Source organism: Brachyistius frenatus, unplaced genomic scaffold (genome assembly GCF_029030835.1).
Source record: "Brachyistius frenatus isolate BFR_SWC_R1_liver_20210118 unplaced genomic scaffold, ASM2903083v1 Contig_472, whole genome shotgun sequence".
NCBI lineage: Eukaryota > Metazoa > Chordata > Actinopteri > Embiotocidae > Brachyistius > Brachyistius frenatus.
Genome location: NW_027211071.1, coordinates 95,340 through 117,500, shown reverse-complemented (window position 1 = coordinate 117,500; position 22,161 = coordinate 95,340). Strand labels below are relative to the sequence as shown.

General features: G+C 46.0%; 4 protein-coding genes across 6 annotated transcripts in view; 2 read left to right on the top strand and 2 right to left on the bottom strand.

The window, feature by feature from the left end:
* Window positions 1-7,420, top strand: part of polr2b (RNA polymerase II subunit B) — a 10,339-nt gene extending 2,919 nt beyond the window's left edge. Inside the window, exons 8-25 of the mRNA XM_069687548.1 lie at window positions 107-303; window positions 512-631; window positions 902-1,088; window positions 1,380-1,523; window positions 1,657-1,796; window positions 1,887-1,998; window positions 2,291-2,445; window positions 2,542-2,740; window positions 2,863-3,031; window positions 3,254-3,350; window positions 3,440-3,534; window positions 3,656-3,906; window positions 4,018-4,107; window positions 4,464-4,571; window positions 5,237-5,350; window positions 6,268-6,428; window positions 6,540-6,735; window positions 7,205-7,420. Of these exons, the coding sequence (XP_069543649.1) occupies window positions 107-303; window positions 512-631; window positions 902-1,088; window positions 1,380-1,523; window positions 1,657-1,796; window positions 1,887-1,998; window positions 2,291-2,445; window positions 2,542-2,740; window positions 2,863-3,031; window positions 3,254-3,350; window positions 3,440-3,534; window positions 3,656-3,906; window positions 4,018-4,107; window positions 4,464-4,571; window positions 5,237-5,350; window positions 6,268-6,428; window positions 6,540-6,735; window positions 7,205-7,294 (2,625 nt within the window). The 3' untranslated portion in view covers window positions 7,295-7,420. The remainder of the gene's footprint in view (window positions 1-106; window positions 304-511; window positions 632-901; window positions 1,089-1,379; window positions 1,524-1,656; window positions 1,797-1,886; window positions 1,999-2,290; window positions 2,446-2,541; window positions 2,741-2,862; window positions 3,032-3,253; window positions 3,351-3,439; window positions 3,535-3,655; window positions 3,907-4,017; window positions 4,108-4,463; window positions 4,572-5,236; window positions 5,351-6,267; window positions 6,429-6,539; window positions 6,736-7,204) is intronic.
* A 370-nt stretch (window positions 7,421-7,790) lies between these two features.
* igfbp7 (insulin-like growth factor binding protein 7) lies at window positions 7,791-10,541 on the bottom strand. The gene is made up of 5 exons (XM_069687542.1): window positions 10,049-10,541; window positions 9,623-9,732; window positions 8,968-9,075; window positions 8,630-8,756; window positions 7,791-8,314 (listed from the first exon to the last, which is right to left on the bottom strand). Exons 1-5 carry the CDS (start codon window positions 10,464-10,466, stop codon window positions 8,292-8,294), a joined length of 786 nt encoding a protein of 261 aa, XP_069543643.1. The 5' UTR covers window positions 10,467-10,541; the 3' UTR covers window positions 7,791-8,291.
* Window positions 10,542-10,622: 81 nt separating this feature from the next.
* On the bottom strand, window positions 10,623-15,078 carry cox18 (cytochrome c oxidase assembly factor COX18). 2 transcript variants are annotated; one of them, XM_069687540.1, is made up of 7 exons: window positions 14,779-15,078; window positions 14,208-14,652; window positions 13,654-13,754; window positions 12,511-12,665; window positions 12,280-12,411; window positions 12,117-12,209; window positions 10,623-11,453 (listed from the first exon to the last, which is right to left on the bottom strand). In XM_069687540.1, the coding sequence occupies exons 2-7, from the start codon at window positions 14,631-14,633 to the stop codon at window positions 11,176-11,178; spliced, it is 1,185 nt and encodes a 394-aa protein (XP_069543641.1). In that variant the 5' UTR covers window positions 14,634-14,652; window positions 14,779-15,078; the 3' UTR covers window positions 10,623-11,175. The 2 variants fall into 2 exon arrangements, with proteins under 2 accessions (XP_069543641.1, XP_069543642.1); XM_069687541.1 differs by having other exon boundaries at window positions 11,200-11,453; window positions 12,117-12,224; window positions 12,296-12,411; window positions 14,779-15,075.
* Window positions 15,079-15,299: 221 nt separating this feature from the next.
* On the top strand, window positions 15,300-21,997 carry selenot2 (selenoprotein T, 2). Of its 2 annotated transcripts, none has more exons than XM_069687538.1 (6): window positions 15,300-15,541; window positions 17,512-17,622; window positions 17,736-17,862; window positions 17,967-18,054; window positions 18,436-18,571; window positions 21,460-21,997. In XM_069687538.1, the coding sequence occupies exons 1-5, from the start codon at window positions 15,327-15,329 to the stop codon at window positions 18,555-18,557; spliced, it is 663 nt and encodes a 220-aa protein (XP_069543639.1). In that variant the 5' UTR covers window positions 15,300-15,326; the 3' UTR covers window positions 18,558-18,571; window positions 21,460-21,997. The 2 variants fall into 2 exon arrangements, with proteins under 2 accessions (XP_069543639.1, XP_069543640.1); XM_069687539.1 differs by lacking the exon at window positions 21,460-21,997 and adding an exon at window positions 18,821-18,890.
* Window positions 21,998-22,161: the final 164 nt, after the last annotated feature.

Genomic DNA, 22,161 nt, shown 5'->3' with positions numbered 1-22,161 from the left:
TCGGTCCGATTATCGGTTATTGATCGGTTATTGGTTGTCGCTTCATTGTGAACAGGTCTGTAAACTCGCTCCAGTGATGTCATCAGTGATGTCACCGCGTTTCCAGGTAAAGCCGTCTCTGGATGAAGCGTTTGTGATCCAGGAGCAGAACGTGGCGCTGAACTTCATCGGCTCCAGAGGAGCGAAACCCGGAGTGACGAAGGAGCGACGGATCAAATATGCCAAAGAAGTTCTGCAGAAAGAAATGCTGCCGCACGTCGGAGTCAGCGACTTCTGTGAGACCAAGAAGGCGTACTTCTTAGGGTGAGTCACACCTGGGGGACATCTGAGTCACACCTTTACAGGGCTGTGCGGGTCTCTCAGGTTTCTTTAATTTAAAGTTAGTCACGACATCGGTATCAAAGAACGTATCGTTCAGGAACCAACGTCCGAGTCGCGACATCGGAACGATAATCAAACATGTTGATGGACATGTGTGTCTTACAGTGTGTCCTTCTGTGTGTGTTTTCAGGTACATGGTCCACAGGTTGCTGCTTGCCGCTCTGGGCAGACGTGAGCTGGACGACAGAGATCACTATGGCAACAAGAGGCTGGACCTGGCTGGGCCACTGTTGGCCTTCCTGTTTCGAGGGTGAAGTTTCTTTCACTGATTTTATCTTCTGTGTTTTATTTTAAATACTGATAGGAAATTGATTGAGTGATTGATTACAGTAATTAGTGTACATTCATGGAGCATGATTCAGTTCACTGTGGATCAATATATTGTCTTGATACAGATGTTTATCTCCTGATAAATGAAGGTTGTCTGATGCTCAATGACAAGTGTTGTTTTTATTTTCATTTGTTGTTTTCATTATAATGAAGATGAAATGGCATGACACCTGTCGTCTCTGTCATTCAGGATGTTTAAGAACCTGCTGAAGGAGATCAGGATTTACGCTCAGAAGTTCATCGACCGAGGAAAAGACTTCAACCTGGAGCTCGCCATCAAAACTCGAATCATCTCAGACGGACTTAAGTACTCGCTGGCCACCGGGAACTGGGGTGACGTCAAAAAGGCTCATCAGGCCCGAGCCGGAGTGTCCCAGGTGAGCTCACCTGTCTGTGGCTGTCTGTCATTAAATACTATAATAAGTACAGTCATTAAATACAGTCACAATAGGGTTAGTTTATTATTTTCACGTTACATGAAACACCACATAGAGGTTTTGCCTGAAACAGGAGGTTCCCATGAAGCAGGAGGGTCATGAATGAAAGTTGTGTGAAGGTCGGCTGTCACACAGCGGTTCTATCACCTGTGATCTGCTCTGACCCACGCACGTTTTCACATCAGTCTTTGTCACATAGGTTCTCAGTCGGTTTGGTGTTTCTGCTCGTAGGTGTTGAACCGTCTGACCTTCGCGTCCACACTGTCTCACCTCCGCCGAGTCAACTCTCCGATCGGCAGAGATGGAAAACTGGCGAAGCCCCGACAGCTGCACAACACGCTGTGGGGGATGGTGTGCCCTGCTGAGACGCCCGAGGTAACCACTGCAGGACCCCAAGTGTCAGAAACAGTTGGAACCAGTCTGACGGTGGACAGTTGAAAGAACAGCTCCTCTGGGCCTGACTGACTGGAACCAGCAGCCGTAGTGACGAGTGTGTTGATTGTTGCAGGGTCACGCTGTGGGCCTGGTGAAGAACCTGGCCCTGATGGCCTACATCTCTGTGGGATCACAGCCATCCCCCATCCTGGAGTTTCTGGAGGAGTGGAGTATGGAGAACCTGGAGGAGATCTCGCCTGCTGCCATCGCTGAGTCAGTCACTGCACTTCATGTTGTACAGTGTGATAAACATGGACTTATGTACAGGTGTGTAACGTGTGTATCCTGCTTTGCATGTTTCAGTGCCACTAAAATCTTTGTGAACGGCTGCTGGGTTGGAATCCACAAAGATCCGGAGCAGCTGATGAACACACTGAGGAAACTTCGCAGACAGATGGACATTATCGTGTCTGAGGTACCAACGCTGATCTCCAGGACACCGGTCCACAGAAACACTGCTGTCAATGCTCACAGACACACAAAGAGCACGAGAAGGTCTAAATTTTAACCAATGCTCAGATTTCATTTGGACCAGCTGAAGCAGTGCTGCTGTCACTATAGCAACAGGAGCAGATGAAAACTCAGGGATCAATTTCTGGTGTAATTATCAGAACCACACTGTGTTGGATCTGTACAACTTCTGAACCATCACCAGGCGTGTTCTCAAAAACACATGAGTATGTTCATGCTGCTTCTGCGTGTTTCAGGTGTCGATGATCAGAGACATTCGAGAACGTGAAATCAGGATTTACACCGACGCCGGACGAATCTGCAGACCGCTGCTGATCGTAGAGAAACAGAAGCTGCTGCTGAAGAGACGACACATCGACCAGCTGAAGGAGAGAGAATACAACAACTACAGGTGAGAGTACAACAACTACAGGTTGGAGTACAACAACTACAGGTGTTCCAGGGTCTGTTGAAGTATTGATGTTTGTTTGTTTGTTTTGATGGTCAGCTGGCAGGACCTGGTGGCGAGCGGCGTGGTGGAGTACATCGACACTCTGGAGGAGGAGACGGTCATGCTCGCAATGACCCCTGACGACCTCCAGGAAAAGGGTGTGGCCTACTGCTCCACCTACACTCATTGTGAAATCCACCCGTCCATGATCCTTGGAGTCTGCGCTTCCATCATCCCCTTCCCTGACCACAACCAGGTACAAACAAACATTTTCCTTCCTTGACTCCATCATACCAAGAGAAGCAGCTGTGTTTGAGCAATAAAACGATGATGAAGATCTTCATGGTCTTCCTCACTAACATGTTGGTTTGTTTTCAGTCTCCCAGGAACACGTATCAGTCCGCCATGGGCAAACAGGCTATGGGCGTCTACATCACCAACTTCCATGTGCGAATGGACACACTGGCTCACGTGTTGTACTACCCTCAGAAACCGCTAGTCACCACCCGATCCATGGAGTACCTGCGCTTCAGAGAGCTGCCTGCAGGTAACACACACCTGTATACACGACACACAGGTGTGTTGCTGTGATGCTCCTCAGGTGTTCAGAAAAATAAAATGATGGCTGGAGGTCAGACTCGGTGGACCTGGACCTGTGTATAAATACAGAAAGGCTGTCTGGAGCTTGCCAGCCTTTTTGCCCTACTGCTCTGATTGGCAGACAGAGCTCTTCTTTGTCTCGAACTGACACCTGATTCATACTTTGTAGGTATCAATTCAATCGTGGCGATCGCCTCGTACACGGGATACAACCAGGAGGACTCGGTGATCATGAACAGGTCGGCTGTGGATCGAGGCTTCTTCAGGTGCGTCACTGCTACACCTGCATCAGTTAATGATGTAACCTGAATATCTCTGTCGGCGTCCATCTTTAAGCCTTGTGTCTGCCCTGCAGGTCTGTTTTCTATCGATCCTACAAAGAGCAGGAGTCGAAGAAAGGTTTTGATCAGGAGGAGATCTTTGAGAAGCCGACACGTGAAACCTGTCAGGGTGAGAAACTTTGAAACAGGAGCTGACCTCTTTAATCACCTGTCAATCAATCACATCAGGTGTGAGAGGAGGGTGGAAAAACTAATGTCACAGACTAAGCTGAAATTATATTCCTCCTCAGGTATGAGACACGCCATCTACGATAAACTGGATGATGACGGACTCATCGCACCTGGTGTCCGTGTGTCCGGTGAGGACGTCATCATCGGGAAGACGGTGACGCTGCCGGAGAACGACGATGAGCTGGACAGCACCAACCGGCGCTACACAAAGAGAGACTGCAGCACCTTCCTGAGGACCAGCGAGACCGGCATCGTGGACCAGGTCATGGTGACCCTGAACCAGGAGGGCTACAAGTTCTGCAAGATCAGGGTGAGGGGGCACAGCAAAACCTGAGATTGTGCCTGAGACTGTATCTGTTGGACCTGTTGTATCTGAGACAATAGTTTGTTTGTTTTTTGATGAACTTCCTGTTTCCTGCAGGTTCGTTCAGTTCGGATTCCTCAGATCGGAGATAAATTCGCCAGCCGACACGGACAGAAAGGAACGTGTGGGATTCAGTACAGACAAGAGGTAAACAGGAAGTCAGCAGGTAGGAGGTAAACAGGAAGTCAGCGGGTAGGAGGTAAACAGGAAGTCAGCGGGTAGGAGGTAAACAGAATATATGTATGTTGTTTCTGAGGACAGGTAAAGCTGCCTCAGGTTCAGGTGTGTCTGCAGGTGTTTCATCAGCTGAACAGCAACAAGTGATGATGTGACAGTTTTCAGACATGTTTATTGGGGTGTTGTTGTGTTTACTCACTGCACCCACTTGAGGTCAGAGTTTTACTAAAGTCGACTTCAGACTGTCGACATGTGATCACATGCTTTTAATCTGAACTTCAGTTTCACTGTGGCTTATTTTATGTGTAATGTGTTTTATTTTGAAGGACATGCCATTTACCTGTGAAGGAATCACACCTGACATCATCATCAACCCTCACGCCATCCCGTCCAGAATGACAGTCGGTCATCTGATCGAGTGTCTGCAGGGCAAGGTAATGACCAATAATATGATTGGAAGGGATCAAAAACACGTTGATCAATCGCCATGTAAGCTGACTGATGGTGTACCTAAAAATGAACAAATCGATTATAAACATGATTCATGTCAGGAAACAGCATCCAAAGTAAAAGCTGAAACAATGAAAGGTTTTATTTTGATAGGGTGTTGGCCAGAGCTACGAAGCAGGTTCAACATATCAGGATCTCTCTCTGTTATCAGGCTTAAATAAACCAAACAGACGAGATCACATGAAGCTCTTCTTCAACTCCATCAACCGACCAGGTTTCTCAATCCAGCTCTGAGCACGCACACAAAAAATGGGTGGGATCAACAGCCTATGACAAATCACAAACATGCACGGGTGTCCTGTCTCACTCCTCAGAGGACTGTCTCACTCCATCATCTTTGGTAAAGACATTTTCCAGAGAACTGATTGGTCAGTGGGCGGAGCTTTTATACGTTTTGATTACCTGGAGCAGGTTAGCTCTGCAGCATGAGTTACCATGGCGAAGTATCTTTGTAAGACTTGAACCAGCTTCGTAGTCGTGGAAAAACCCGAAGTTAAACCTGAAGTTATAGTGGTAACCACAGATGGTGCTTCAGAGTCCAGGCTTCAGTGTTTTGATTGGCTGATAGTTTTATATTTTCCCGTTTCAGGTTTCTGCTAACAAAGGTGAGATCGGTGACGCCACGCCGTTTAACGACGCCGTCAACGTGCAGAAAGTGTCGAACCTGCTGTCAGAGTACGGATACCACCTGAGAGGAAATGAGGTCAGAGTGAGGTCAAGCCGGTTACTTCCTGTTATACTGATATCACCATGTGTTCTCTTGCTCGTGTGTGACAGCAGTGGTTCAGTTCTTCCTCCTCATTCCTTGGGGTTAGGGTTAGTTAAACTTGGTTTAGAGTTAACTGAACTTAGTTTAGGATTCATTAAACTTGGGTTAGTGTAAGTTAAACTTGGGTTAAGGTTATTTAAATCTGGTTTATGATTTGTTAAACTTAGGTTAGGGTTAGTTAAACTGGGGTTAGGGTTAATTATATTTGTGTTAGGATTAGTTAAACTTGGTTTAGAGTTAACTAAAGTTGGTTTAGGATTCGTTAAACTTGGGTTAGGGTTAGTAAAAACTTGGTTTAGGGTTAGTTAAATTTGCGTTAGGATTAGTTAAACTTGGTTTAGGATTAGTTAAATTTGGTTTAGCGTTAGTTAAACTGGGGTTAGGGTTAGTTAAATTTGGGTTAGGGTTTGTTAAACTTGGTTTAGAGTTAACTAAACTTGGTTAAGGATTCTTTAAACTTGGGTTAGGGTTAGTTCAATTTGGCACACGTGTGTGAAGAAGTTTAGATTAAGTTCTGATGTGGAAAAAAGGCTCGGTAAAGTTTTATGTGAATTTGCCGTCAGTGCGTTTCATCGTGACGTGGTTGGCAGGTCTGTGTGTGTGCAGTTGTACATATGTTACACAGGTCACGGTTCGGCTTCAGGACCTTTGGAGCGTCTCAGAAGGAAAAACTTTGTTAAAGGTTGTTTTGTCCATTTTGTGTTTTGTTGTTGTTTCCTGCTTTGTGCTATAATCTGCAGCTGCCCCAGTGCATGGTGGGACACGCTCTGAACAGGTGCTGTCCTGATCAACACGTCTGTTGGTCACTCATGTAGGGTTGGAGTTGATATGGATTATTGATCTGTTATCAGGTTTTGTATAATGGCTTCACCGGGAGGAAGCTGACCTCTCAGATCTTCGTCGGCCCGACGTACTATCAGCGCCTGAAGCACATGGTGGACGACAAGATCCACTCGAGGGCCCGGGGCCCCGTCCAGATCCTCAACAGGCAGCCCATGGAGGGACGATCACGGTGAGTGGTACACCTGTCCACCTGTCCGCACCTACAGTGAGACACTCCGCTGTCTCGCAGGAGGACTGGATCTCACCTGTCTGTCTACTGCCCCTGCCTGTCTGTCCTCAGAGATGGCGGTCTGCGGTTCGGTGAGATGGAGCGTGACTGTCAGATCGCTCACGGAGCAGCTCAGTTCCTCAGAGAACGTCTGTTCGAGGCATCCGATCCGTACCAGGTTCACGTGTGTAACCTGTGTGGACTCATGGCCATCGCCAACACACGCACGCACACGTATGAATGTCGAGGCTGCCGCAACAAAACTCAGGTAAACAAGATAAACAACCAATCACAATTAGACTCAAGTAAACAAGATAAACAACCAATCACAACTAGACTCGGTTAAATATGATCAATCACCAATCACAACTAGACTCGGTTAAACATGATCAATAACCAATCACAACTGGACTCGGTTAAACATGATCAATAACCAATCACAATAAGATTCAGGTAAACATGATCAATAACCAATCACAACTAGACTCGGTTAAACATGATCAATAACCAATCACAACTAAACTCGGGTAAACATGATCAATCACAACAAGATTCAGGTAAGAATGATCAATAACTGATCAGTTGTATTATCTTTTGTTTGTTGCTCATCAGTTTGTCTTTGTTGGTTCATCTTTTGTTTTTTTTGTTCATCTTGTGTGTTCATTTTGTTTGTTTATCTTGTTTTGTTTGTTTTTTAAATCTTGTTTGTTTATCTTGTTTGTTTGTGTTGTGTTCAGATCTCTCTTGTCCGGATGCCGTACGCCTGTAAGCTTCTGTTCCAGGAGTTGATGTCGATGAGCATCGCTCCTCGTATGATGACTTCGTAGCCAATGGGACGCCTCCTTGTGGACTCCAATGTGACATCATCAACAGGAAGTGAAAGTAGTTCAGTCTGATGTTTTTTAGTTTCTCACTTTGATTTTGTACAAGTAAATAAATCCGTTTTCATCTGAGTCACGTGCTTCTGTTTGGCAGTCGTCATTGGTTTATACACAAACATCACATGACACTCCTGATGGGAGGCTGTGGTTCAGTTGGTAGAGTGGGTTGCACACTAATCGGAAGGTTGGTGGTTCAATCCCAGCTCCTCCTGTCCACATGCCTAAGTGTCCTTGAGCAAGACACTGAATCCTAAAATTGCGAACCATCAGTGTGTTGCAAGTCGCTTTGGATAAAAGCGTCAGCTAAATGTAATGTAATGGGTCATATAATAATGAAATATAATAATTATAATATTCTGTCTTTCAAAGAAATGTCTCATTTTCATCTTGAATATTTAAAAATAAATTTCTCTCCAGCAAAGAAAGATTCTACAGAAACAACTTTAATGAATTCATCTGTTTATTCAACAATAACAAATATTGATTATTGATCAGCCTTGTGGTTTTGACATTTAATTCAGAGAAAATTTGTATTGATCAATGAAGTTATATTTTATTGTTTTTGTCACTGAACAAAAAAAGTCCCAAAACAAACTTTTTAATAAACAAAACTAGTTTTATCAATAACAGAACCAATCTGTTTAACATTTCTGTTGCTATGGAGACCTACAGCTCAACTTCATGACTGTTTCAGTCTTTCCAAAATAAAGCCAGAATTATAGTATCTCTGCTGCTCACAAAAGAATAATAAAAGACATTATTTTTTTAAAAATGTAAAGTTTAAATTCAGAAAGAACAGATGAAGCTTTACAGAAGATCATCTTTGACAACAAAATTCTGACTTAAAGTCAAACTAAATGCGTTTTTAAGTTTCAGAAAAAACAAAGTTTCCGATTTTCATCTTTATGTCCTCCAGTGTCTTCGATGATTTCTGATCAGCTGATCACAGCTCGTCCTCCTTCGTCACTGAAAGGAAGTGACATCATCAGTAAGGATACACTTTTTAAATAAACCTTTATATTGTTCCGTTTATGCCAGTGAATTGTGACAATTCATCTGATTAATATTGATATTAATATTATTGGTATTAATTATGTTATAAGTGATCACACTACACTTCCATTTCACCTTTTACCTTGAGACAGGTGAGGTCACGCAGGTAATTCAACCAACAATCAGGATCAATGACAGGTCGACAGGTAGTTCGAGTTCATCTTCTGACTGTGATGTCACTGTCTTGTTATTTGTTTCTCTGTTTGTTGATGATGTCAGTGTTGTTACCTTTCTTGACGATGATGTCATCGATGGACTGGACCAGGTGGATGGCGCCGACAGCTGAAGCATCACCTTTAGAGTTGGTGGCGTGACACTCGTACGAACCTTCTTCTTCTTTGGTCAGAGGGAAGATCTGAAATAACACAGTTCATGTTGATTGGTCCAATTGAGAGCTGCGGTTGTGACATCACTTCCTGTCAGCAGCTCAGTCTCAGCTCACTCTGATCAGCTGTGATTGATTAATGACTCCTGTGTTCAAAGTCCTAAATTAGAACTTGAACACTACATGAAGAGGGTGATAAATAAGTGTGATCAATAAGTGATCAATAAGTGTGACCACTGACCAGCACCCAGCCGGTCACTTCATGTTTCTCCGGTCCTCCTCTGGTCTGAATCGCCAGGTTGTCTCTGTCTCCTGGAAGAAGCTCCATCTTCCTCTTCCCACTGAGGACCTTAAGGAAGACATCATCATCATCATCATCATCATCATCAACAACAGTCTTGACCCTCAGGGCTCCGAGGAGGTCAAACTCTTCGTGATGTTTTCTGCAGCGCCACCTTCAGGTCACCGTTTTTCTGTCTCATGAAACATGTTGATCTTTTCTCAGAAGTTACTGATGTCATGATTAATTAGCTGCTGGAGGAGCTGCTGTTCTCTGAATGGTCAGCTGAGTAAATCTCAGACTGAAGCAGTGAAAATGTGAAACTGTGGCTCATTTCCTGTTTTCGGTTCCAGGTGGAGACTTTTATTGTTTCAAGCAGAAACAGGAAACAGGAAATCAGCAGTAACAGGAAGTCAGACAGAAAGTTAAAACTCCAGCTCAAAGGAATCATGTCTGTATATATAATTCTTCATGTTTCAGTTTTCATGTTTGTTTCAGTCTTTATATTTATTCACTATAAAACAAGAATCTCAGATGAAACCAGCAGACAGCAGACGTTTTGTTTCTCTTCACATTTTAAATCAATGAGCTGCTGTGTGATGACAGAGGAACTCACCTTTTTCCAGGTGAGGACAGGTGTGGGCACGCCCACCGCCTCACAGCTCAGGTACACCTGAGAGCCGCTCACGTTGTACACCTCACCTGGAGGAGTGACGATGACTGGAGCTGCAGAAAGACAGACAGACTGTGAGTGACAGGCAGAGTTAAATTAAAGATAATTAACATGAAGTTTGGTTGGAGGGAATCAGGCTGGAACAGGATGAAACAAGTCCAGGACTCTGTGGCCTCGGAGGAATTCAGTTTGCTGTGAGCGCTGCGAGCATCTCATGTAGAACGGAATGTGATGTTTGCAGAGGGATGAAGTAGGATTACATCAGTCACTGTCTGTTACTGTCGGCCCGCTTCACAACACAGCCTGCTCTCTGATCATCTCTGTGTGAGGGTACGCTGACCTGTGACCTCACCTGTGTTTCAGTCTCACCTGTGGCACAGCGGCCCTTGTTCTGGATGTTGATGGTTTCTTTGCCCTCCGCATGGGCTATCAGGCTGGCGCTCTTCAGTGCGCAGCCGCTCCTGTACGTCAGTCCGTCGGTTCCGCAGACCTCGTAGTTGCTCTTACAGACGCACACTCCCATCTTGTTCTTCTTGTCCTCGTTACTTTTGACGCATTCCAGTCCGGAGCCGCAGCGGCGCGCTGCCGCTCGGCGGCCGCCGCACAGCTCTCCCTCCGCGGCGGCGCACACCGAGCAGCAGCCGCAGGAGTCCTGCAGAGAGCCGGCTGCACAGCCTTCCGCCGGGAGGGGAGCGCACAGAGCCGGATCACACGGTCCGCAACCTGGACCGGCCGAAAGCACCGACAGAAGCGGAACCAGAGCCAGAAAGACGCTAAATGACTTCATGGTGTTCTGGTGGAGTTGTCTGACCCGGACTGAAGTCTGGAGGAGTCTGAGGTCTGATCCGGACTCTGGGCTCTTTAAAGCAGCTGGCTCCGCCTCAAACCGAGAACTGATCTCAGACCTGCAGAGACCGACAAGAACCGAAGAAATACAACAAAAGACCGAAGTTTCGATTTTATTTACTGTTCAGAAGTCGATAAAACTTTTAGTTTGTTTACAGTTTTGCAAAAAATAAAAACAATGAAAACAAAACACAATGAAAAAAAGTTTCATATGAAACACCATGTGACAAATCGGAATGATTGATCAGGATGATGATTGACAGTCGGTGGTGGTTTCACTGTTTTTATCCGTTTCTATTTTTTTTAGTTTTCGTTGAGGTTCCGAACTTCAGACATTCGAGTTTCAGCAGGTCGTGAGAACATAAACAGTTGCAGTCAGAGGTCAGAGGTCATGTATCTTCTTCCTGTTTACTCCACAACAGGAAGAAGTCTGTTTTTATTGTTTAAAGGAACATTTTACTTCATGCCTGAACAGCAGTAAAACAGGAATAAAGGTTCTGTTCATGTTTCCATCCCTTTATTATCAATAATCAATACAACCAATGACAAGTCAAACAGGTTCGCTGTCCTCCAAAAACCCGCACTGAGGACCGGGACGGGTCCGGACCAAGGACCAGGACTCAGTCTGGACTTCAGGTCCTTATGTGGATTTAGACAAAGAACAGAAACTGGACTCTCTTCGAAGCCCCAAATTTGGACCGAACTGACCGGACAGACGCAGAAGACCTGCGTGTAGATGTAACACCTGATGAAGTACTCCAAGTACTTATTTGAAGTATTTGGCGCTGAAAGCAGACAGCAGGTCTCTGTATGGAGTCTCGGACCGGAGGGTCCGGAGTCGCAGGACTTTGTGGACCGCTGGAGAGCGCAGCAGGAGGTTGTGACTGAACCCGACCAGACTGGAGGTGAACCAGTACAGAGCCATGGACTGTAGGGGGGCAGACAGAACCAGAACCATAAAAACTACAGGCCCACGTAAGCAAAGTGATCTGAGAGAAGGTGACCAACGTCAGTAGAGAATCTGAACGTCTCCACAGGTAAAACACCTGGTCTGAACCAAGGTCCAATTTAGTCTGGGACCAACAGTTTCCTTCGGTTCAGGTCTATCTGGGATCATTACTGCTAAACACTTCAGAATCAATTCAGTCAGCAGATCAATCAATAACCAAAATAATCTTTAAGTTAGACATGGTAGATAGTTAGGTCCTGCAGCAGGTCCGGGTCCTAGTTCAGGACCTGATTCAGGTCCTGAAGCAGGTCCGGGTCCTGATTCAGATCCTGAAGCAGGTCTGGGTCCTGGTTCAGGTCCTGCCTCAGGTCCAGGTCCTAGTTCAGGTCCTGCCTCAGGTCCAGGTCCTGCCTCAGGTCCTGATCACTGCCCTGATTTCAGATGGGAGCAGGTTAATCTGAGGATCCGGCAGGAATGCGAGGCGCGACTCAGCACGTTGTCAAACATTCATCGACTCGACAGATCTGAACATGAAACCCCCGCATTCCTCTGTCTGCACCTGAACCTGGATTTGGACTCACTCTGAAGCTCACACCAACCAATCAGCAGCTGGGATACAAAAGTGGCAGAGTGTGAACTCACGGAGGGGACGGCAGCAGCAATGGGGATCATCAGAACGGAGAACCCTCTGATGGCGTTCAGGACCAGCCGCTGGAAACCGGACACTGAGACTCTCTGCAGAGAAAACACCTGAAGAAGAATGGACACTTAGACTGATGACATCATAGGTCAGGTGGTCACTAACCTGCTGACAGACTGACCTCCACAACCAGCAGGTTGGTGAGTCCCAGACAGACAGGTAGGATCCAGGTGAAGTCCGGGACGGTTAGGTCAGGGAACCACAGAGCGCCCCCTGCTGCCAGCTCATCATGCAGGTCTGCACAAAATACACACAGGTCAAAGTCCTGGACCAGGACTGATCCAGAGTCAGGCTATTAGGCCGGTCTGGATTCTGGTCCGGACTCCATGTTCTTACCGGACTGATCCAGGCTCAGGTTTCGAAGGGCCAGAGAGAGACTGATCCAGATGGGCATCTGAACCCAGACCAGCAAACTGGCTTTGAAGGGGTGGCAGTTGTCCCTGATGTAGAGCTGAGAAACGAGGCGGCGCAGGTTCTTCTGGAACTGGAACCTGAACGGACAACAAAGTTCTTCTAACGGTTATACTGAGACCTCTGTAGAACCAGGACTCACTAGACCCTGACCTCTGTAGAACCAGGACTCACTAGACACTGACCTGTGTAGACCCTGACCTCTGTAGACCCTATAGGCCCTGACCTCTGTAGGCCCTGACCTCTGTAGACCCTGTAGGCCCTAACCTCTGTAGGCCCTGACCTCTGTAGACCCTGTAGGCCCTGACCTCTTTAGGCCCTGATCTCTGTAGACCCTGACCTCTGTAGGTCCTGACCTCTGTAGGCCCTGACCTCTTTAGGCCCTGACCTCTTTAGGCTCTGACATCTTTAGGTCCTGACCTCTGTAGGCCCTGACCTCTGCAGGTCCTGACCTCTGTAGACCCTGACCTCTTTAGGTCCTGACCTCTGTAGGTCCTGACCTCTGTAGACCCTGACCTCTTTAAGCCCTGACTTCTGTAGGCCCTGACCTCTTTAGGCCCTGACCTCTGTAGACCCTGACCTCTTTAGGCCCTGACCTCTGTAGACCCTGACCTCTTTAAGCCCTGACCTCTTTAGGCCCTGACCTCTGTAGGCCCTGACCTCTGTATGCCCTGACCTATGTAGGCTCTGATCTCTGTAGGCCCTGACCCTGTAGACCCTGACCTATGTAGGTCCTGACCTCTTTAGGCCCTGACCTCTGTAGACCCTGACCTCTTTAAGCCCTGACCTCTTTAGGCCCTGACCTCTGTAGGCCCTGACCTCTGTAGACCCTGACCTCTGTAGGTCCTGACCTCTGTAGACCCTGACCTCTGTAGGCCCTGACCTCTGTAGGTCCTGACCTCTGTAGACCCTGTAGGCCCTGACCTCTTCAGGCCCTGACTTCTGTAGACCCTGACCTCTTTAGGCCCTGACCTCTGTAGTCCCTGACCTCTGTCAACCCTGACCTCTATAGGTCCTGATGTGTGGTACAACAGCTGTTTGTTTGTTGTTATTTGTGTTGTTTCTTACCGGCTCTGTTTTTCCGTCCAGCGTCTCTCTCTTGCTCGAACTGAAACTTCATATCGAAGCCTCTTCGCCAGCTCGGCAATCTCTGCCTGCAGCGCCTCCACCTGCACATCACCTGTAGGTTACTATGGTTACCAGTATCCAGGGTCACTTACTAGAAGTCCTGTTGTTAAATAGTTCAATAATTAAATGAGTCAAGTGTGAAATAATGTCTGATTGAAAAACATCACCATCAATCAACAACTTTTTCTGTTCTCAGGAGAAACCATCGACATTAGAAAACATCGACATTAGAAACCATCGACATTAGAAACCATCGACATTAGAAAACATCGACATTAGAAACCATCGACATTAGAAAACATCGACATTAGAAACCATCGACATTAGAAACCATCGACATTAGAAACCATCGACATTAGAAAACATCGACATTAGAAAACATCGACATTAGAAACCATCGACATTAATTCAATTCAATTCAACATGAAGGAAACAGTTCTGATCATATTCATCTGGAAATGGTGATTAATGATCAATATGTAACCAACACTGACCTTGGAGATGATGACCAGCTGGTAGGCGGCGAGCGGCAGAGTGATGAGCGTCCTCACCGACAGCGTCGCCATAACGATGTTCAGCCACCATGGCAATCCGCTCACCTGCTGAACGCCCACCAAGAAGTGTTCACACAGGTGAACTGGCGTCGAGTCAGAGAAGTTGCTGTACCAACCGCTGGCACCCGTTACACCTGCAGCATCACCAACACCACCGCTGCTGCCGCCACCAATGCCCGTCAGAGACCGGACGCCCGTCAGAGACTGGACGCCCGTCGGAGACCGGCCACCGGGCAGAGTCCTATGATGCGCTGCAGAGCAGATGAGATCAGGTGCAGGTGACTTCCTGTGGATCACAGCTGGACAGACGCCTCGTACAGAAAACTGCAGGACGCAGGACCTGACCGCCCCCCCCACATTCTGCATGGTGACCCTCCTTAAAGTCCTGAAAGTGAGACACGAACAGGACTGAGGTGATGTGGTGGATTCAACATGAGTCCTGATACACCCAGAGAGTCTTCACACGAAAAAACACAGATGGAAGCTCAACATAAACACAACCGGAACGCACCTGTATGACGTCAGCAGTCAGGTGACCTGGACCCAATAAATAATCAAAACTCGGATTTTATTTTTGTTTTCATTCCTTCACCTTCGTCTCCACATCCACACGCAGTAGAGCGTCCCAGATATATAACGTCACACTATTTACTGCCTTGTGTCGTGTGAATGTGACGTCATTTAGAGGCCAGAGGACGCTCGTAAATCGAAAAAATACACAAATAAATATTTGAAACAATAAAAACCTCGTCGACGTTTCACGATTTCAGCGCAAATTATCAGCAGAAAGACGATTTACCGGAAACTGTCACCACCAGATTTAAGCAGAAAACAACTTCATAATAAAAGAATTGAAATTGTCCAATACAAAAAACATTTACAACGTCACGTGTAAAAGCAGATGAATGCCTCTCAGTTCATATAATTGTAAACAGAAACGTCTGGGTCTGTTTGAATGCCTTTAAATAATGTTAATGTTTGCCTCCACAGACCGCTGAGCTGTGTTACAGTGAAGGTCTCATACGGAAGTGTGGCAGCGACTTCCGGTAGACAGCAGCCATGGCGGAGTACAGCCAGGCCGGGCTCCTGGCAGCTCTGCTCCTCTTCGCGGCCCTCACAATCCGGGACGTTTATCTCGGCAGAACGAACCCGCCGCGTGGACACCAGCCGGCCGACGGCCTTGGACTCTCCCCGGACAGCCTGCCGGACACAGAGCCCGGGAAACCCGCCAAGTCGTCCCTGTATAGCGGGCCCGTTCTCCGGTTCCGGTACTGGTGAGTTAGCATGCAGGCTAACAGCTAATGGCAGCATCAGATAATGTCCGTAATAACCATCAGAGTGTGATCAATAAATAACATAATAATAATATGTTATAACCTACTTTAATCAGGAAACATTATAATAATACTAATAATCTGGGGCGTCACGGTGGTGCAGTGGTTAGCATTGTCGCCTCACAGCAAAAAAGGTTCTGGGTTCGAATCCGGTCCTGGGCCTTTCTGTGTGGAGTTTGCATGTTCTCCCTGTGCTTGCGTGGGTTCTCTCCGGGTTCTCCGGCTTCCTCCCATCATCCAAAAACACGCACGTCAGGTCAGGTTACCTGGCGCCGAGCTAGTGGCAGCCTGCTGCAGCAGCTCCCCCCTGAGAGCCCCCCCTGAGAGCCCCCCTGCTGTAGTGAAGACATTTCCCCTCGGGGATTAATAAAGTAAAATAAATTTTAAAAAACAATAATAATAATAACCATCAGAGGGTGATCAATAAATAACATAATAATAATAATATGTTATAACCTACTTTAATCAGGAAACATTATAATAATACTAATAACCATCAGAGGTTGATCAATAAATAACATAATAATAATATGTTATAACCTACTTTAATCAGGAAACATTATAATAATACTAATAACCATCAGAGTGTGATCAATAAATAACATAATAATAATAATAATATGTTATAACCTACTTTAATCAGGAAACATTATAATAATACTAATAACCATCAGAGGGTGATTAATAAATAACATAATAATAATAATAATATGTTATAACCTACTTTAATCAATTCAATTCAACTTTATTTATATAGCGCCAAATCACAACACAGGTTATTTCATGGCACTTAACACATTAAAGTCTTTACAGCAAGACGTTACAATATTATACAGAGAAACCAACAATTCAACAATTCCCACATAAACTAGGAGGAAAAAACTCCTCATTAAGGAAGAAAAACCTCCAACAGAACCAGGATCAGAGGTGGGCGGAGCATCTGTTAACAGAACCGGGCTCAGAGGTGGGCGGAGCATCTGTTAACAGAACTGGGCTCAGAGGTGGGCGGAGCATTTGTTAATAGAACCGGGCTCAGAGGTGGGCGGAGCATCTGTTAACAGAACCAGGCTCAGAGGTGGGCGGAGCATCTGCCTTGACCGGTTGGGGTGAGAGGAGAGCAGAGAGAGAAAAGGACAGCATAGAGATAGAAGAGAAGAACTGTTGGTGGAGACGACAAGTACAGAGCAGAGACATGCAGCTCCATGACGGGACATCTGGAAAAGAAAGAACAGAAACTACACGAGTGAAGGAACTGAATGGAGACAACAGATAATAAGAAGAAACTATGGGAGAGAAAAAGATGGTGAGGTATGAGTCAGTTAAAGAGTAGGAGGAAAGAAAAGAAGCTCAGCATGTAATGAGGTCCCCCAGCAGCCTCGGCCTATAACAGCATAACTAAGGGTTGGTTCAGTAAATCAGTAAACATAATAATAATTCTGCAGCAAACAGGTAAGTTAAATCATAAATTCATAAGTTTCAGTTTAAACAGACATTAATATGTGTGCGTTTGTTATTTAGTGTGTTACCTGGTTTATTTAAACCTGGCAGATGACGTCACGTGAAGCCGGTGAACAACTAGTTCAGTCATCTCGGGGTTTCAGTGTAATCAATCACAACTGTAGGTGTCAATCACAGACCATTACAGGTGGACTGACAGCAGAGTCACATATTTGATAAACTATAATGTTTTAAAACTATGAAGTTCAACCCAGAGCTGGTGAAGGGTGTTAAAACATCACACTTAGAGGTTTAATATCAGTTCACCAGAAAGTTCCCATGATTACATGTGTGTTGGTGAGTCTGTGTCTTCATGACGTGTGAAACAGTTCATGTTTAACATTTCATATATATATATAATATGACAGGTAACCACATGACCTCTGACAGGTGTGTCCTGTGTTTGTGTTCAGTATCTCCTGAGGATACAGTAAAGTGTTCCAGGACTACTCTCTAGCCATTAGTCAGGTGTACCCGGACATCCGCATCGAGGGCGAGAACTACCCCCCCACCCCCGTCAACAGGTGAGCTCTGACATCACTAAACTAATCCCCCAACCGCCAATGAGCTATGACATCACGTGCAACCCCCCACCAAGATGTGTGCATAACCCCTCCATCCCATCCCCACCCACCAGGTGTGCAGGCAACCTGATCTCCTACCTGAAGCTGTTCTCCATCCTGCTGATCGTCAGCAGTCAGAATCCCTTCGTCCTTCTCAGCTTCGACACGCCCAGATTCTGGACCTGGAGCCAGGACAACAAGGTACTTGTGGCACTGTTAATTCTGTTACTGTGGCAACAGATGCTGCTGCAGCCAGTAACCACAGCAATGGACTGAACTCCACCACCGTCTTTATTGTTTGTCAGATCTTCTCCTGTCTCATGGTCTTCTTCCTCTGTAACATGATGGAGACTCACTTCCTGTCTACAGGAGCCTTCGAAGTCACTCTGAACGGTGAGTTCTGATTGAGCCAAAGCATTGTGACATCATAATGATATCACTCTGAACACTGAGGCTGATTGGAGGAGATGTCTGCTCAGGTTCAAAATCGAAAAATTGGCCGCTGACGTGACAATTGATGCTTAGCACTCAGATTACTGTAGTACTCAGATTGTCTTCCGTCAGTACCGTCCTCCGTCAGTACCGTCCTCCGTCTCATGTTCTCGTAGACAAGTTGATGTTTGTTGGATTCTCTGAACTCTGCAGACATCTTTCCTCATGAATTCTCCATCACAGCTTTTCTTGTGACGTTTTCCACCGAGGTCAGGCACACGTGTTTAGAACGAGAGACAGCAGTCACTTCCTGGTGTAACGCTGTATGTGGTCCCCTCTCAGACGTCCCTGTGTGGTCGAAGTTGCACTCCGGTTACGTCCCCAACATCCAGGAAGTGTTTCAGATCCTCGACAACCACCTGAAGATGAACCAGGTGGATCACATGACCTTCTCCTCCACTTAGACCTGCACACACAGGTAATCACACACACACACACACACACACACACACACACACACACACACACACACACACACACACACACACACACACACACACACACACACACAGACATAGATGTGAGCTTTGAGTCACCTGAGCATGTCGGTCTGATGTTGTGACGTCACTGACAAACTGATCAATGAACTTCATAAATTTTATTCTGCATGTTCAGTCTGAAGTCTGTTTAATAAAACTGATCACATGACACAAACTCTTTCCATCAGCTTGTCTTTGTAGTTTGTGATGATCAGTTTTGATAAAAACACCTGAGACTTTTGACCCTGTGAGGATGCCATAGTGCAGGGGTGGCCAACCAGTCAAGAGACTAAGAGCCACATTTTTTACTGTGTTACCGCAAAGAGCCACATCATACACATGGGCACACATGAACATCACCCCATCCCTTCCTCTACACACACACCTCAGCCAAATGTGTGACATTATCACACACACCAACATGATAATGACAGAAATTGACTCCTACAGTACTCAGACCACAGGCCAGTCATTTTCAACAATGAACATTGTGTGCACTGTCTCACACACACAAACTCTCAGTTCAACAAAGTCCACAAACAAAAACATAATAATTTACAATAGCGTTTTTCACTTACTATGCATGTTGCTTAGTGGGACTTCTGGCACTCCTTGCCTTGAACAATCCTCTTCAAATCTGGCTTGTATTCTGTTGTTGCCACTCGAAGCAATTCTTTCTCATGGGTGTCAGTCAGAACAGATCGATGCTTTGATTTCACGTGTTTCAGGGTAGAAAACACAGACTCAGACGTATGTTGACCCAAACATTGACAGTATCTTAAGCGCAGCCCGTTTGACATTGGGGTATTTTTCCATTGGCACACTTTTCCAGAACTCAATGGTCCCTTCCCTTAAAGCAGGTTTCAGTTGGTCCTCCTCACAACGATCGATCATCTCCAACTCAGCCACAGCCTCATCTGTGACTAGCGGGGCTTTCAAACAGTCCGTCTCCGCATTAAATGGGTCGACGAGGAACGTAATCTGTGGCCTTTTCAGTTGTAGATCACGGAACGGGATGACAAAGCTTTCGTGCAGGTTTTCAACCAGTGTTGCATATCTGGCTCTTTGCTTATTCAGGGCGGCGCTGGTGACTTGCCCGCTGGCTTTTAGCAGAGTGGGAAAATGCGTTAAATCTCCCTTTTGAATATGCGCCTTGAACAGCTTCAGTTTGTTGACAAACGCAAACACACTTTGCACCAGGTCAGGCAGCATTTTTAACTTACCCTGCAGGGTCAGGTTCAGTCTGTCCAACTGACACAGCATGTCGACCAAAAAGGCCAGATCCATAATCCACTCGACGTCCGAGAGCTCGGGATAGTCCTTGTCCTTCTCTTCCATGAACAGTTTCACGGCATCCAAAAGCTCAAAGAAGCGAGCGAGCACCTTGCCTTTGGACAGCCACCTCACAGTGCAGCGGCAGGTCACCTGGAAGTCCTTGGTCCAGCTCAGCGATGAGATTCTTCAATTGCCTGTGGTTAAGCGCATGTGTGCGGATGTAGTTGACGATTTCCATCACAGGCTTCATGACGTTGTCTAAATTCAATGATTTAGACACGAGTTGCTCCCTGTGGATGATGCAGTGGAAATTCCAAAACTCGGGAAATGTTTGGTCAGCTTTGCACAGCCCCACAAGTCCGTTCACAGATCCGATCATGGCCGGCGCTCCATCCGTGGCTATTGCAGTTAGCTTCGGTGTGGGCAGATTTGCTTTCGCAAATGCAGCCATCATTGTTTCTTTCACATCTATGCCACGGGTTCTGTCTTTTAATGGCACAACATCAAGGAGTTCTTCTTTGATCACACAATCTTTTGACACAGACCGTGCAAATATTGCCAGCTGAGGCTCGTCTTGTATGTCACAACTCTCATCCAATGCGACACTAAAATACTCACATGCTTGAAGGTCAGAGTGCAACTGTGATTCAATAGCCGTGTTAATGTCCGATATTCTGTGTTCAACAGTGTGGCGGGACAGTTGGACATCTGATACCATCCGTTTTAGTTTGTCGTTTTCAGGAGACAAGATTTCAACAACGTCACTGAGGCATTTTTTAACGAACTCCCCTTCATTAAATGGCTTTTTAGCCCGTGCAATGTCCCAAGCCAGTTGATACGATGCAAGCGTGACAGTCTCTGAGTGCTTCGTAATTTTTTGGAAAAATTGTACCTGTTTTTCTGCCTGACTTGTCAAAGTGTCCAACTTGTGCTTGCGAAGTTCAGTCCCTTTTGGAAATCCCTGGTCGATGTTAGCAGTGAGCTGAAGTGGCGCTGAAGATTTGAAGCTTTGAAATGCGCTGATGACGTCTGACATATCAGGCAGAATGGCTCGCCATTATGTTCAACAAAAAAATATAAACTTTCCCACTCTGTTAAAAACGTCCTGTGTTCATCTTCATATTTTCGTTTAGCTGTGCATTTTTTTCCTGCCATTTTGAGAGCGAACTGGACACTAATTGTTTCCTCCAATGGGTTTGCCCCTCCTGCTTTGCGGAATTTCACCTCATGCGCATGCGCGTTTGACGAAAATACCATATTGAACTCAAGCGAAGCGAACACGCACAAAAAAAACCACACAAACACAAATGTTGATATGAACGTAAAAGAGCCGCATGAAACCAGGCAAAGAGCTGCATGCGGCTCGGGAGCCGCGGGTTGGCCAGGCCTGCCATAGTGCTTATGACTGATCTGATTGGTCAGTTGGAAGCTCCAGGGTTACCACAGTAATCTGCTCCGTCTCCATGGTAACCTGTTTCATCATACAGACATACTCAGTCAAAGTCGCAGAGATCATGTGACCTAGAGTGACCTCTCACCTGTTTGTCCTCAGCTGTGCTGCGTTCAGGTGTCCCGGGTCAGTGGGACGTTCAGTCGCTGGCGTTCATGAAGGTCCGGCCTTAAAGCAGACTCTGCGGGGCCCCACCGGATTTCCCCCGCCACGTAACGAGCGCCCCCTCTGTTCTGGGTCACATCTCAGCACTACAGCACCCATAATGCATCTGTCAGCTGCTGAAGGGCTGAACACTCTACTGGACTCTACTGATCAGCAGCATCAGTATAACCGATGGTACCACTGTTAGCTTTCTGCTAATTAGCCTCCGTCTGGACAGGAAGTGCCAGATAGGAAACGGAAACAAGCCGAAGTTGTAATTAATGGATGTTTTTTCTGTACTGAATTCTACTCATCAGCTCCTTCTGTTTTTGTTTAACTTAAAAACCTAAAAACTGAATTTTAACTGATGACTGCTTAACAAACATTTATTTGTTTTTGCAGTTGATGCCAAAGTTTCTGTCCAATCAGATTTGTTCTGAGCAGGTAAACAGGAAACACTGCAGACACAATAAAATGACTTCCTGATCAAATACAACTGGCTGTTTATTACTGTTTACATATGTGTGTGTTTGTGTATATGTGTGTTTATATTAGAGTTAGGTTAGTGTTAGAGTTACAGTTAGGTTAAATTAGAATTAGAGTTAGGGTTAGGTTAGAGTTAGGTTAAGGTTTAGGGTTAAGTTAGGTTAAGGTTTAGGG

Bases quoted from the DNA above. Each gene is read 5' to 3' on its own strand.
- igfbp7 (XM_069687542.1), bottom strand. From the start codon at position 10,466: ATGAAGTCATTTAGCGTCTTTCTGGCTCTGGTTCCGCTTCTGTCGGTG. The intron at 8,757-8,967 runs GTCAGTGGTCAC...GTGTTATTTCAG, and splicing joins AAGTGACCGGCTGGGTGCTG to ATCTTCCCTCTGACCAAAGA. The intron at 8,315-8,629 runs GTAACAACACTG...ACTTCCTTTCAG, and splicing joins TGACATCATCGTCAAGAAAG to TGACGAAGGAGGACGAGCTG.
- cox18 (XM_069687540.1), bottom strand. From the start codon at position 14,633: ATGCAGAATGTGGGGGGGGCGGTCAGGTCCTGCGTCCTGCAGTTTTCT. The intron at 13,755-14,207 runs GTCAGTGTTGGT...GGTGATGTGCAG, and splicing joins AGCTGGTCATCATCTCCAAG to GTGGAGGCGCTGCAGGCAGA. The intron at 12,412-12,510 runs GTAAGAACATGG...TATTTTGTGCAG, and splicing joins CCTGAGCCTGGATCAGTCCG to ACCTGCATGATGAGCTGGCA.